At 40.4% G+C, this 14,611-nt stretch overlaps 1 protein-coding gene across 5 annotated transcripts in view; it reads left to right on the plus strand.

The window, feature by feature from the left end:
- The window catches only part of PDE4DIP (phosphodiesterase 4D interacting protein), a 197,309-nt gene that overhangs the window by 92,468 nt on the left and 90,230 nt on the right, over positions 1 to 14,611 (plus strand). For 3 of the 5 annotated variants that reach the window (XM_058538936.1, XM_058538932.1, XM_058538931.1), the window contains 3 exons: positions 1,289 to 1,412; positions 1,595 to 1,770; positions 4,834 to 4,951. In XM_058538936.1, the coding sequence (XP_058394919.1) occupies positions 1,289 to 1,412; positions 1,595 to 1,770; positions 4,834 to 4,951 (418 nt within the window). Of the gene's footprint in view, positions 1 to 1,288; positions 1,413 to 1,594; positions 1,775 to 4,833; positions 4,952 to 11,126; positions 13,032 to 14,611 lie in introns of those variants that run through there. The other 2 variants (XM_058538934.1, XM_058538935.1) reach the window with 2 other exon arrangements.

Consider the following 14,611-nt stretch of genomic DNA (forward strand, 5'->3'; position numbering starts at 1 on the left):
CTTGACAACAGCTGTAGCATATTAAATCAGGCATTCCTGGCTAATTGAGTTACTCAGAAAATGTATAACTTCCATTCCCAAGATATTGTGGTTAGCTGTTCCATTTATCAAGGAATATAGAGTCAAAGTAAAAGTAAATGTTTCCTGAAGTCTGCCTATTTAGAGGTCTTGGGTTATTCTCTTGACTTGTGTCCCTTGTACGACCAAGACTCTTCTACTCCCAGAAAGCTGTATAATGCCATGGGAGCTAAAGATAAATATAGCCTCTGGGATAGTGCCAAGTGGTGTCCACTATAACCAATGAATCCTCTAATCTTTTGAGAAGCCCCATTTGGTCTCCATGGACACAACCTTCTGGCCCAAATATTAAAGTACCACTGGGCTTTAGAGCAGCTTTGATTTATCATGAGCCTATGAAGGTTCTATATTGTTCTCTGCCCTGAGATCAAGAAGATGGCCTGTGGTTCTCAACAAATGGCTTAAAACAGGAATAAAACCAAACCGGAATTAAGATCATTCAGCTCTTGATACTGCCCCAAAATTTCTAATCCTCAAACATCCAAGGGCAGCTGCTGTTAGCTATAAATAAGCTGGTGACACCTTACCCGCTTCATGCTAGCGCCTGGACATTCATTCCTAAAGACATCAGAGAAGCAAAGCTGGGCCAGAACCCTGAGCTTTCATAGATTAAATGTCTGCTCTCTGCATGGACCATGGGAAAACTGGATAGAACTCTGAATAGGTAGCCCAGATTCAAGACAATCGATAGGTTGCTGGCTGTAAAATAGGAGAGCATTTCTGTGGCTGGCCAAATGGATATTCCATCCCAGCAACCTAAATAGAAGGACCACTTTAAATTCAAATAGCAAGAAGATAGGGAACCAGCAAAGCACTCTGGGAGGGCAGTCTAACTGGAAGAGTCCAGGAACAGGTGATAGTGAACATGGATGCAGTGTTCTGAACCACTTATGACTACCTGCCTTCCAAATGAAAGATTTTCCTCTTGAAGCTATAGCAATAATGAAGCCTCTAGGGAGTCAAGTATGTTTGATTGACAAGCAACAAAAACCTGGAGTTCCTAAAAGATTATCTGAAAAGGTTGGAAAGAGTAGTTCCACAAATAATTGCAGAGAAAAAAAAATGCTTCATTTTTTTCTTATCAGTAACTTCCTAAGAGGTTCCAGAGGTTGAAGACCGACAGTGCCTCTGAATTACTGAAACAACTTTAATGAGTCTACTTGCTAAATTGTATGACTGGCTCTAACTGGCTGATGCTCTATGGTTTTAGGGCTGATGTGGAGAATCTCAACAGCCATAATGAAGCTGAGCTCCGGCGCCAGTTTGAGGAGAGACAGCAGGAGACGGAGCATGTTTACGAGCTCCTGGAGAACAAGATCCAGCTTCTGCAGGAGGTGAGCAGGAGTCCCAGAGGTCCATGCAGTCCTTTTTCACCTCTTCCCCTGCTGCTCTGCCTCCTGGCATGCACCTTTTCCCTCCTGACTTTCCTTCCCAAGCTCCGCAAATGTCCCTGTGCTTTAGGGTTCCTAACTTGGGTGGGGACTTTGCAGCCTCTCAGTTTTTGTTCTTTTTGCAGGAATCCAGGCTAGCAAAGAATGAAGCCGCGCGGATGGCGGCTCTGGTGGAAGCAGAGAAAGAGTGTAACCTGGAGCTCTCAGAGAAACTGAAGGGAGTCACCAAGGAAAGGGAGGATGCACCAGGAGACCGAGCCAAGCCTGACCAATACACTGAGGCCCTGGCCCAGAGAGACAGGTAGGTGCCTTTGGTGCTCTACCTGTCACTTGTCTTTTGTCTGTTCTCTATGAGAGCATACAGCAGCTGCACTGTTCTCTTTTAAGGGCTTACTGTGGACCTTCACCATTTCCAAGACTTTATGGCTCCACACCAAAAAATTTCTTTTTAGGGTTGAGTCTTCAATGGTTGGCAATCAAGAGACTTCAGTAGGTATAAGTAGAACAACAGTCAGATGGTGGCAGGCAGGAGACATGGATTCCCTTATGCACATTTATTGAGCACCTGCCACCTGCCAGACACTGGGCTAAGCACTAAGGTTACAGAGGTGGAAGACCCAGCTCCTCTTATCTACATGTTGCATGATTTTAATAAGTTCTCTGAAAGAAGTAACATGAGATGCTCTGGGGGCATGTAGGATTGTCATCTATTCCAGACTAAAAGAGCAAGGTGCCATTGAAGGTTTCCTAGAGGAGGTGAAATCTGAGCTGGGTTTTGACAAATGAATAGGAGTTAGAAGAAGTAGTGTAGGAAGTGTGTGGGGAAGGGAAATGTACTGTGTAGAAGGAGAAACCACGGAGGGGAAACAGAGAGGGGCATATTTTAAGACCTGCAAATAGTTCTGCAGAACTAGAGCAGAGGGTCTAGGGCAGACTAGTGAGAGGTAAGCTGCATTGAGAATAGGAGTCTGATTGTGCCACCTTTGTATGCCATCATAAGGAACTTGAATGTTCTCTCACTGTCTGGGTTACTGCAGCAACTTCCTAACTATTCTCTTTACTTCCGGTCCTGCTCTTCTCCATTCCATCCCCATCTAACAATTCACAGCAGTTTTGAAGTGGAAAATTCAACAGTATCAAATTGACAAATAATTTAGCCTCTTAGATGCACGATACTATGGTGGCTTAAAAAGTCTTAAGTGGTTTTTAACTGAATAGGTGAAAAACATACAGTGTACACACAATGACCTACGTGAGCTTTTTGAAACACAAATGCGATCATGTCATTGCAGAGCCATTTAAAAAGCTCTCCCAGCATCTTCAGGAGATAAGATCCATTCTCCTTAGCCTGGCCATCAAAGCCTTTTATGATCTGACCCCTGATTTCTCCCAGACTCATCCTCCGTCCTCCACGACCTAGTCACACTTCAGTGATGCTAGACCAGTAATAATAATGATGGCCGAGGGTTGTTGAGCGATTACTATAAAGGTGAGCTGAGTACTTCACATTCTTGTTTAATTCTCCTAACAATCCTATGAGTTAGGGATTATTATACTTTATAAATGAAGAAATTGCATTTAGAGAGTTGTGTAACGTGGTTTCTGGCTTTGCTGGAATCCAAACCCTGAAGCCTCATTGCTCCAGAAGCATACGGTGCTATGTCAGGTCTCCAGTATTTTGCTCATGCCCTTCCTGCTGTGGGAAACATCTGTCTTTCTCCCTCCTGGTGAACTCCTATTCTTTCCTCAGAACTCACTAAGGCATCAATCGTTACTTCTGTGAAGGCTTTTGCGATAGCAGAATTAAGTCTTTATATTGCTGCTTTGTTTTGTATACACATCCATTATTGACAATTCTCAGTGTGGTGTTGTATTTTCTTTCAGATCTTCCCTGCTAGATTCCCTGAGACTCTGCCTCATCTCTGTATCCCAATAAACACTTGTTAAGCTAAAGAAAAAAAGGAGCAGAAAACATATGCACACCTGACAAATAAATTGAGGGAGTTCATATCAGATGGCCTTGAACAGCTTTATAAAGGTGGAGAATAGATTATCTGTAGAGACCGAGGGTCAAAGGGATGAATGAGGTGAGGCTTGAGAATAGTAGAGACGTCCTAGCACAGATCCCATGGGGAATTTGATAAAGAGTCCACATTCATCATCATAGTTATCATTACAGCCTGTATTTGTATAACATTTTTAAGTTTTTAAAGTTCTCTTTCATCCCCAAATCTTAGCTGATCCTCATACCCTAAATGAATTTATAATTTGTGAGATTCCTGCTTGATTTTCTGGTACTCTTTACCTTTCTGCCAAACTATTTTCCTCTTAAGGTGCTATCATTATCTTACACGCTTACACAGGAACAATAACGATTGGAAACATTTCATCTAGTACCAGCACATTTTCTAAGGACAGATATCTCTAGTACTCTAAGACTTACAGAGAAACAGCAAGACATGCCTTGTACATAGTAGGTGAGGAATAACTGTTGATTTGAACCTGTGATTTGTATATTTCAGCACAGAATGCACCATCTTCTACAACTTAATCCCAGTCCAAATTTCCAGCCTCTTCTCCAGCCATTGTCTCTTCCCTCCAACCTTTCACCCTTCCCCTTCCAGTGACTCCTCCCCAAATATATTTTGGATCTTTGTGCCTTCATTCCTTTGTTCAAGCTCCTCCCTCTGAGCCTGGAAAATGACCCAGTCTTCATAATCTCTTCTCCTGAGCTTCCCCCAGACTCCTCCACGTCAAATGAATCACTTCTTTATCTTTCTTCCTACATGCAGCTTCCTACAGCTCCCTGCAGCCCCCGATGTGCTATATGGTATATACCTCTGGAATGGTAGCGCTTGTTACATTCTATTACTGTTATTTGTTTGTAGAGCTGTTTCCCCACGCCCCAAACTTTTGGCACACATACCAAAAGAATGTAAGATTCTATAGAGCAGAGATTGTGTCTCTTCCAACTTTATATTCCCAGTGCTTGGTAGGGTACATTGAGTATACATAATGGTTATCCAATAATTGTTTCTTGAGTGGAACAACAATAACAACCAAAAAACCCACAACTTCCGGGCCCTTATTCCAAGAGTTACATACCTATGATCTATAGATCGACAGCTTGGCTTCAGGAGGTTTATGAAGCTGGTGACAATGTAAGCAAAAAATCATTTGTGTGTATATTTGGTAGCTGGGGCAGAGAATACATGGCTTGCTGAAGAAAAGTATCAGAGTTCAATAACCCAAAAAGATAAAAACCTCCTCTACTGGACCATGCTATCTTTGAATTGGGCTGAAAAATAAAGGTAATGATGGGATCATGACCATAATTGTTGTTGTTACTTTTTTTTCGCTCCAGAAGAATTGAAGAACTGAGTCAGAGCCTGGCTTCCCAGGAGAAGCTTGTAGAACAGCTATCTCAAGAGAAGCAACAACTGCTACATCTGTTGGAGGAGCCAACTAGCATGGAAGTGCAGGTGAGGTTTGGGCTGTGCTTCCTGAGGCACTTGCTTCATGCTTTCACGAGCCCTACTTCTGTCTGTGTCTAAGTGTATTGGTTATTTATTACAGTCATGCGTCGCTTAACAGTGGGGTTACATTCTGAGAAATGCGTCATTGGGTGATTTTGTCGTTGTGTGAACATCATAGAGTGACTTACATAAACCTTGCTGGTACAGCCTGCTACACACCTAGGCCATATGGTACTAATCTTATGGGACCACTGTCATATATGCCATCCATCATTGACTGAAACATCATTATGCAGTGCATGATTGTACTGTGTAACAACTTACTACAAACTTAGTGGTTTAAAACGTACATTTATTATTCCACAGTTTCTGTGGGCTGAGAGTCCAGGCATGGCTTAGCTGGGTTTTTTGCTCAGGGTCTCACAAGTCTGAAATCAAGGTGTCAGCCAGGCTGCTCTCTCATCTGGAGGCTCACTTAGGGAAGGACCTGCTTCTAAGCTCCCTCAGGTTTTTGGAAGAATTTATTTCTGTGTGGCTGTAGAAGTTATGGCAGCTTGCTTCTTCACAGCCAGCAGTGGAGAGAGAGAAAGAGAGTGTCTGTTGCTTCTTTCACCTCTAGACATTCTTTTAAGGGGATCACCTGATTAAGTCAGGCCCACCAGTATAATATCCCTTTTGGTTAACTTAAAGTCAGCTGAGTAGGGACCTCAGTTACATCTGCAACATCCCTCCACTTTTGCCGCATAACTTTGTAGTGGTATTCCATCTCCTTTGCCATATTCTGTTGGTTAGAAGCAAGTTCTAGGTCCCACCCACACTTAAGGGGTGGGGATTATACAAAGGTGTGGATACCAGGGAGTGGGGATCACAAGGGCCATCTTAGAATTTTGCCTACCACACTGAGTGTTTTATAATTATATAGAATGTAGAATGTGGTTTTAATATTGAAGAGAGAACCCTCACTGTGGTGAAAGTAATTGTATTGATGTATATTGTAGGAGGTTACCTCAGAGAGAACTCCCCTCCTCCATTCAACTTCTAATTTCTAAAAAGGTACCTTCTAAAGGAACCCTAGAATATACCTGTTCTCAAGCAATATAAGCAATTACCAGGTATTCTTACAGGTCCTAGACCAATGATAACGCAAGACGTGTGCAGTTTAATTTAGTGGTTCACATATACAAAGGTTGGAGTCAGGATAGAAAGAGCAGTGATAAGAACTAGTTTAAAGTCGTGCTTCCCAACCTTTCCTGTGTCATGGCACAAATAACAAATGATAGTATTTGTAAGGAGTAGTGGTAAATGGATGGACCTTCTCACTTGGGGGGCCACCCTGAGTGCTTAGGCCACAATGAGGGCAGAAGAAATCACTCTCTTGGCCACACTTGTAATCCTCTTGGACGTGGCTCCATTTTGGTTGGAAAGCTCTGGTTAACAAACTCAGGAAATGATGTGTATGCATGTAATTTGACAGATATAAGTAAAAATTAAAGTTCATAGGCTTTTTGCAAGATATATATTGAAATATATGGAAGGTTTTTGAAAAGACTCTTGAAAAGATTCCACAACATTTTTTAATTAGAAAGAACTTGGCTGGGAATTAGGAGAATTGGATTTCTATCCTGATTCTTTCTTTATTAACTTATGACTATGGATATATCGCTTCTCAGCTTCCATCTGTGTAAAATGGGAAATTAGCCCAAATAATCTCCAAAGTCTCCTATAGTTCTGACATTCTATTATAATGAGTCCAGCATCATTGGAAAAAGTATGTAGTCCCCAAGGTGAGCATTTTGAAAGACATAATACTCAGGTAAATTCTGAAATAAAATCACCCTTATGACTCTAGTTTTATATTTACAGATACATAAATACAGATATATTTATGTACACATACTTATTTTCATCAGTATCTTTGGTAAGCACTGCAATGGGTATATGTAGTTCAATATTTGCAATGCTGATGAAGGGAATTCGTTTGGTATCACTTTTCAGAGCAGACTTGAAGCAGAGAAAGATTATAATTTCAAAGAGACTAAATTATTTATATTCTATTTTAGACGAATACTTAGAACAAGGAAAAGTACAGCATTCAAAGAATAATAAAATCGTATGGGTAGAAAAAAGAAACGCATCAAGTCACAAATTGTACTAAATTGATATGTTTCTTTAATATTACCTGGTACCTATAAAAATTTATGGTTATTGTTATTACCCAACTCTTAGTACATTTATAAACCTGATCATATGGTGCTGTTAATTCTGTAAATCAGTATTTCCCAACCTCGTTTATAGAAAGTTCATTTTCATAGGAAATTATCGTGTGTCTGCGGTACTCTGAAGTTAAGTGACTGAGGCTGGTCATGGTTGGAGGTTATTGCCTGTGTCCACCTCCAGATCCACCCACCACCTGAGAGTCGAGGGGATGGCGTCTCAGCACAATGGTGGGCCACTCTGAGGCACACTGGCTAGAACACACACGTTGGAAAGCTGTGTCATAGGGGACCTCGGACAGTAAGTCCTCTCAGATGTGGAGGACAGAAAGCCTCCCACAGATCATGTCCTTGTTTCTCCCTTTTGGTCTGTGCCTTATGAAAGAAAAATTAGGCACCAAGTACTGCCTAGTGTGCACAGAATTATTTTATATTATCATTTCTAAAACAGCCCAAAGAAGCCTGGCCAGAGAATGCAGCCTTCTAGCAAGCATCCAGATAATCCTCTGAAAACTTCCTTCTTCTCCCAGTGCGTATTCAGATTCCAAAGGAAAGGACATGGTTTTGGTCACTGTGCTTCTATCTTATATTCTGTGGGCTAGAAAAAAAGAAATGTTGTAATGATTTCTGTAATATCTTGGGAACATTTAGCCATACTCAAGTGGTACAGATTGACTTATGAAAGGATACAGTCAAGTCCAAGTTTAGGAAAGAATCTGATCCTTCAATAACTGATGCTGGTATGAAGTCTCCTGGATTTTAACTAGAGAAGCAAAGTGTTATGAAAGAATGAGCTCAGGTTTTGGAATTTGAATCCCAGTGTCAACACTTTTTATATACATGGCCTTGAACAAGTTACATAATCCCTCCAAGTACCGTTTCCTCCTCTATAAAATAGGGATAAAAATACCTAATGTTCAGCTATTTGTAAAGATTAGAAAGAATATATATGAAGTGCCTAGGATATTGCTCAAAACATGGTAGCTACTATTATCATTATCCATATTAAGAACCTGAAAGAGAGCTATTCTTAAAATGAGTAGCGGCTGTAAAGACATAGTCAATGAGTCAGATATTGCAAACTTCACTCACATTGTAATTATCTTTGTCTTACAAAAGACAAAGAAAAATTAATAAGTATAGCAATTATTTATTAATGAGATTAATGGTCACAATTCTTCCTCTGGACCTGTTAGCCTTGCACATACAAAAACTGTTTTATAGGCAAAGACCAAACTCAAAGTTGTCAATTTGTGTTCTTGCTCCCCAGGAGGACCGCGAGGGAATGTGAATCGTTCAGGGTAAATCGGTCATGATGAAAATTATATCTCACTTTAATCTCCTAGACAAAAAGGAATATTGAAGCACTTTCTCTAACATCTTGGGAACATTTAGTCATGCTCAGATGGTTCATATTATTATTATATGAAACCTAGAAGTGAATTCACAGGATTTCTTAAATATGTATTTCAAGTGTAATTTAAAATATTTGTCAATGAATATTCAACAACTTTTCTGTAGTAATGACATCAGCACTTATTATAGCATTTTCTGTGTGCCAGACACTGCTCTAAGTACCTTATATATTAACTCAAATTATTTTAAACCTCAAAGCAACCCTGTGAGGTAGATACTGAACTATAAGAAACATAAAAAGAGATTAATTTATAATAAAGTAATAATTATTTAAATATGTAAATTCTTGGGCACAATTATATTAAAAGATATAAAGAAATAGTCAGGTACTTTTACCTGTATGGGAAATCACTGTGAATGTCACAGTTCAAATGCAGTCTGATCCAGGCTTGTTATATTGGCAAACCAAACACGGCAAGGGGCACTTCCATTAGTAATAAGCAAGGGGCACTGCCGAAGTGAAAAACTCTTGGTAAATTTCCAAAGTAAATAAATAAATAAAACAATCCTCCCTTAATTTACATAGCAGTTTAATTGATGGAGAATTCAGGGTATATTCATGTTGTGTTCATATATACAAGAGAATTAAGTGCTAGGTTCAGATTATATAAACAGTTTGATTACCTCCATCACTGCCCAGTGGAACATTCGAAAGTCGTTCAGATTTTGGGACAATGCTTTGTCCTTCCCATTGCAAGTTATGTTGTACCCCCCGCCCCACTCATCTCTGTGAGGACAACAAAAACGAGAAACGCTCCCACAAATTTCCAAAATGCATCCCAGGATATGGTACAGTTGCTCAGTAAGAACTACTGGTCTAGGGGGTCCTAGCCTTCGAAGTGTTTACAGTCTGATAAGAGACGGGCGTGTAAACAAAGAATTAAAATACAGGGTGATAAAGGGAGAGAGAGAAATATATGCATAGTGCTAAAGGGACCCACAGATGAGACAGATTAACTCTACCTTTGGAAGTCAGAGAAAGCCTCATCTGGAAGTCACCCTTGACCTAAGGCCTTAAAGGCTGAGTACACCAGGCAGAAACTAGAAGAAGGTCATTCTAGGCAAGGGAACAATATATACAGTGGTGTGGAACATAGTTAAGGAATTGGCAGTAATTGGTGTTACGAAATATATGATAAATGTTGGAGAATGATGAAATACATACATAGCTGGAAAGTCCCATAAATGTCAACCTAAGAATGTCATGTTGTAGGCAATGAAGAATTAAAACAAAAATAAGCAAGGGGAATAAAAGCTCATGATTTGCATTTTAGAAAAGCAATCCTGGTGGTTGTTTAGACTGAGGATTGACTGAACAGATAATTGATGTTACCTCTTGAGATAGCAAATCATGGTTTGACACAGCTATTAACTGCTTCCTCTAGTCTATTTTGTGAATTAGATAAAGGTAAAGAATATTATAAAACCAATTATAAAAAATATTATAAAACCAATTATAAAGTGCTTTGTCTCCCCCCTCTGTATAAAGTAACATGTGGCAACTCTTGCTATTTGTGACACCTGAAGCCTTTGCTGTGAGTGTTACCCTTGTCTGCTAACAGTAGCAGCATCTTTTTTTTTTTTTTTGTGAGGAAGATCAGCCCTGAGCTAACATCCATGCTAATCCTCCTCTTTTTGCTGAGGAAGACCGGCTCTGAGCTAACATCTATTGCCAATCCTCCTCCTTTTTTTCCCCAAAGCCCCAGTAGATAGTTGTATGTCGTAGTTGCACATCCTTCTAGTTGCTGTATGTGGGATGCAGCTGCAGCATGGCCGGAGAAGCGGTGTGTCGGTGCGCACCCGGGATCCGAACCCGGGCCGCCAGTAGCGGAGCGCACGCACTTAACCGCTAAGCCATGGGGCTGGCCCAGTAGCAGCATCTTAATTCTACTGTATTATACTCAAACCTTGTCTGCATGCCACTTCTCAACACAGGAGCCACACCCGTACAATGTGGAAGGCACAAGTTCAATTTCTAAGCTCTGGGCCTGCTCTGGAGAGGGTAAAGAATTTCCTTATTCCTAGCAAAGTCATCCCTGGATCCCTTACAGATGTCAGGGGATGAGGGAGCTTGAGTTCTGAGGACTGATTTACTCCCTCCTCCTCTCCCCACCTCTCACAATTGGGAAAACCACAGTTGGGCTTTAGAAGAAAGAGAGCTCACAGATCTGACACTTCTGGGTTTGAGTCGTCCAAATGAAGAACACTCATCTTACCCCAGCTCCCATAAACAGGGATTTCTCATGTGATCACAGTATGAAAGTCTAGACTGGGGTATTATCTCTGAGTATAGAAAGTTTCACTTCAGAGCCTTCATTCTCTCAAATAAGACAGACAGTTTTAATAAAGATGATTTGATTTGATTGATTTTACCATCCTTCTAGCTATTTTCCTTTTTCATTTCTACCAAAACATTGTGCAGCATCCATGTTAGCTGGAGTGTACTTGCACAATACTTATGAACTTCTATGATATAATTAACTTTATAGAACAACAAAAAACTTGACATGCCACTGATTGACAACACTCCATGTTTGTTTCCAATCCTCCAGGTCCATGCAGATCGACAGCTGGTTGTTGGGATCAGAGTGCTCAGGAGCTTTTTGATATATCTATCATGCTGCAGCAACTTATATATATCTTTTTTACCAGGGAGTCAGAAAATCTAATCAAGTGAAGTTTACAAAGCGTTTTTCTCTTCCTTAGTGAGAGTATCCACAAACTTGCAGGGAAAGCTGACAGTTGTTCCAGTTATTGATGTTATTCCCTTCTACAGAATGGGGGAAGCTTCATCTCAAAGAATCTTTTAAATTAAGCCAGACTTTGAGGGTGTGAAGGCAGGGGGAAATAATGTACTTGCAAAGGAAGGTCTAGAGGCATTCTTGTTTTGTTTCTTTCCTTTTTTTTTTCTCTCCATTTTCCCCCAATATTTATTAATGTGTAATTACACTGTGATTGGCCTAAAAAAATGAAACGGGACAACAGCATCAGGGAGAGGCATCCATTAAGCAATCAGGACCATCCTACTCACACAAAGCAGCAGACACTCAAGCCATTGCATTTAAGCCTTGTTTGGAACCTAATGTAAGTATCACTGCATGCAGTGAGGCATAGTTCCTAAAATAGCAAACATTCCAGCGTTACCATGGAGAGATCTGCCATGGAGGTTAAGGCAAGAATGTGCTCTGAAAGCTCAAGGCAGAGACTGAAAACCTTGCAGGGATTAGTAGCTCAGGCAGCTCCAGCCAACTTCATGTAAGATTATTTTTAGAGCAGCTTTTCAGTATCTTCTTAAGCTGATGAATGTTGAAGCTGGAGACTCATTTACAAATCCGCACTCAACATCACCATCTCCCAGACATAACCTTCATTGGTAACATGTCTCAGAAACAGGCCTTATCAGCTAAGACAATCATAGTTCTGACCCTTTAGAGAAGAAATGGAGGTAGAAAAATAAGGGGCTTCTCTACAGCCTCATCAAAAATATTTATTGAACATTTACAATGCACAAGGTACTGTTATGTGAAGAAAGAGGAACACAAAGATGTATAAGGTTTGGTTTCTGCCCTCTAGAGATAACAATCTAATTGGAAGGTAAGAAAGTCTCTGATGGAAACAAAATACAAGATAGTAGAGAAAAGAAAAAGTCATCATGGGCTGGGGTGGGCAGTGACGATTCTGATCTGTAAGGAATGATTAGGATTTTAATAAGAGATGAAAAGGAAAGGCATCAATTCATTCATTCATTCATTCAATGATTATTTACTAGATCTAGGAACATACTGTTCTAAGGACCTCAGAAGATAACAAGATGAGTAAAGCATGGTTCCTCTTCTTAAGGGAGCTTACCAGCTAATGGAGAGAAAGCAATATGGAGAAATGACACAAATTACTGTAGGTACAAGAAGTGCTTTGGAAGTTCAAAGAAGAGAAAAATGTCTTTTGAGGGGATTAAGAAAGGCAGCTTAAAGGAAATACTTGAAGGTCAGATAGGATTTTGACAGGTGGAGGTGGTAGTGATGGAAAGAATATTCCAAGTAGATGAGATGGAGAGGTAGGGAAGTTCGTATAAGGAAGCAGTCGTCGGAGTAGAATATATGTAGGTGGATAGTGAGTTTAGGCTAGAAAAATAGGGTGAAGCTAGAGTCAGAGGGCCTTAGAAGGCAGGTTAAGAAGTTTATGATTGATGGATAAGTCATTAGATCTCCAGGTTGCTGGGCAGGAAAGTGATATATCTGATATCTGTTTTGGAAAGAGTAATCTGGAAGGAGGATAGAGTAGAGGGGAAAGAAGTTGAGGGGACTAGTTATTATGGAACTCTAGTACTTAAATATGAGGTCATTAGAGGGTAACCAAGAATGGAAGTTTTGTGCTAAGGCAAAAGAGTGAAATAAAATTTTCAGATTATAATAAAAAGTTCATTCATTCATTCACTCACTCATTCATTCATTCATATAGTCCAGTCAATGACTGTTTATTGAGTGCCTACCATGGCCAGACACTAGTGTTGTTAGGTGCTGGAGAAACAGTAAGAATAAGCAAGGCAGAGTCCTTCCTCTCAGGGAGCTTACATTCTAATAAGGGAGATAGAGAAATAACCAAGTAATCAAACAAACAAATAATTGCAAACTGTGATAAGTACATTGAAGAAAACAAAAAGCAGGAAATAGCAAGCTTTTTCTGTAATAGGTAGTAAATAATTCTGTAAAGGTAGTAAAAAGGTAAATTTCTGCAAAAAGTAGTAAAAAAAGAGAGTAAATAATTTAGACTTTGCAGGCGATAAGATTTCTGCCATTGTAGCACAAAAATAGCCATACACAATACATAAAGGACTTGGCATGACTGTGTTCCAATAAAACTTTATTTATAAAAACAGGTGGGGGCTGGATTTAGCCCACAGTCCATAGTTTGCTGACCCTAGTGGAGAATTAGGAGGAAGGAGGGGGAGGCACTATTGGTAAGGGGAAGACGGCAATCAAGAGTTCAGTCTTTCCTGTGGTGATTTTGAGATGTCTCTGACACATACATCTGCAGATACAAATAAGTAGTTGGCCATCTGAGAGTTGAACTCAGAGGAGAATTCTGGGATTAAGATATTCTTTTAGTGGTTCTGATCACCAATTCCAACATGTGTGTTGCAGGGGCGCGGTGAGGGAGGCACTTCCCACACAACACCAACATCTACTGGTGTCCAAGAATTCATCCCACTTCTAATATACGTGATCTACCCAGAGACAGCATCAGATCCCATAGGTTAAGGGTTCAGTCTTACAAGACTGTCACCGCCGCTTAAAACATCAGTCACAAGCCCAGGTTCTGGGCTTGTACTTCTGACCAACTGACTGTAGATCAGCGGTTTCCACGACCCACTCCTCAGGTTTGTTTAATTTGCTAGAGCAGCTCGCAGAACTCAGAGAAACATTGTACTTACTAGATCACCGGTTTATTGTAAAAGGATATAACTCAGGAACAGCCAGATGGAAGAGATGCATAGGGCAAGATATGTGAGAAGGGGCATGAGCTTCCACGCCCTCTCCAGGTGGGCCACTCTCCCAGAATTTCCAAATGTTCACCAACTGGGAAGCTCTCCAAACCCAGTCCTTTTGGGTGTTTATACATAGGCATGATTGATTAAATCATTGGCCATTGGTAATTGATTCAACCTCCAGCCCCTCTCCCCTTCCCGGAGGTTGTGGGGGGAGTAGAAGGGGACTGAAAATTCCAACCCACTAATCACAAGGTTGGTTCCTCTGGCAACCAGCCCTCATCCATAGGTGACCTAAGGGCATTCTAAAAGTCACTTCATTAATATACCAAAAACCTTTACCACTCTCATCACTTAGGAAATTTCAAGGGTTTTAGGAGCTCTGTGCCAGAATCAGGATGAAGACCGAATATATATTTCTTATTATAAATCACAATATTACAGATATAAATTGGAAGTTAGTGGTATAAAGATGGGAAAGGATGAGATGACACTGAAAGAGAATAAAAAGAGAGAGGTGAAAAGGATCTAGGACTGAGCCTCAATGAATAC

Source organism: Diceros bicornis, chromosome 4 (assembly GCF_020826845.1).
Source record: "Diceros bicornis minor isolate mBicDic1 chromosome 4, mDicBic1.mat.cur, whole genome shotgun sequence".
NCBI classification, from domain to species: domain Eukaryota; kingdom Metazoa; phylum Chordata; class Mammalia; order Perissodactyla; family Rhinocerotidae; genus Diceros; species Diceros bicornis.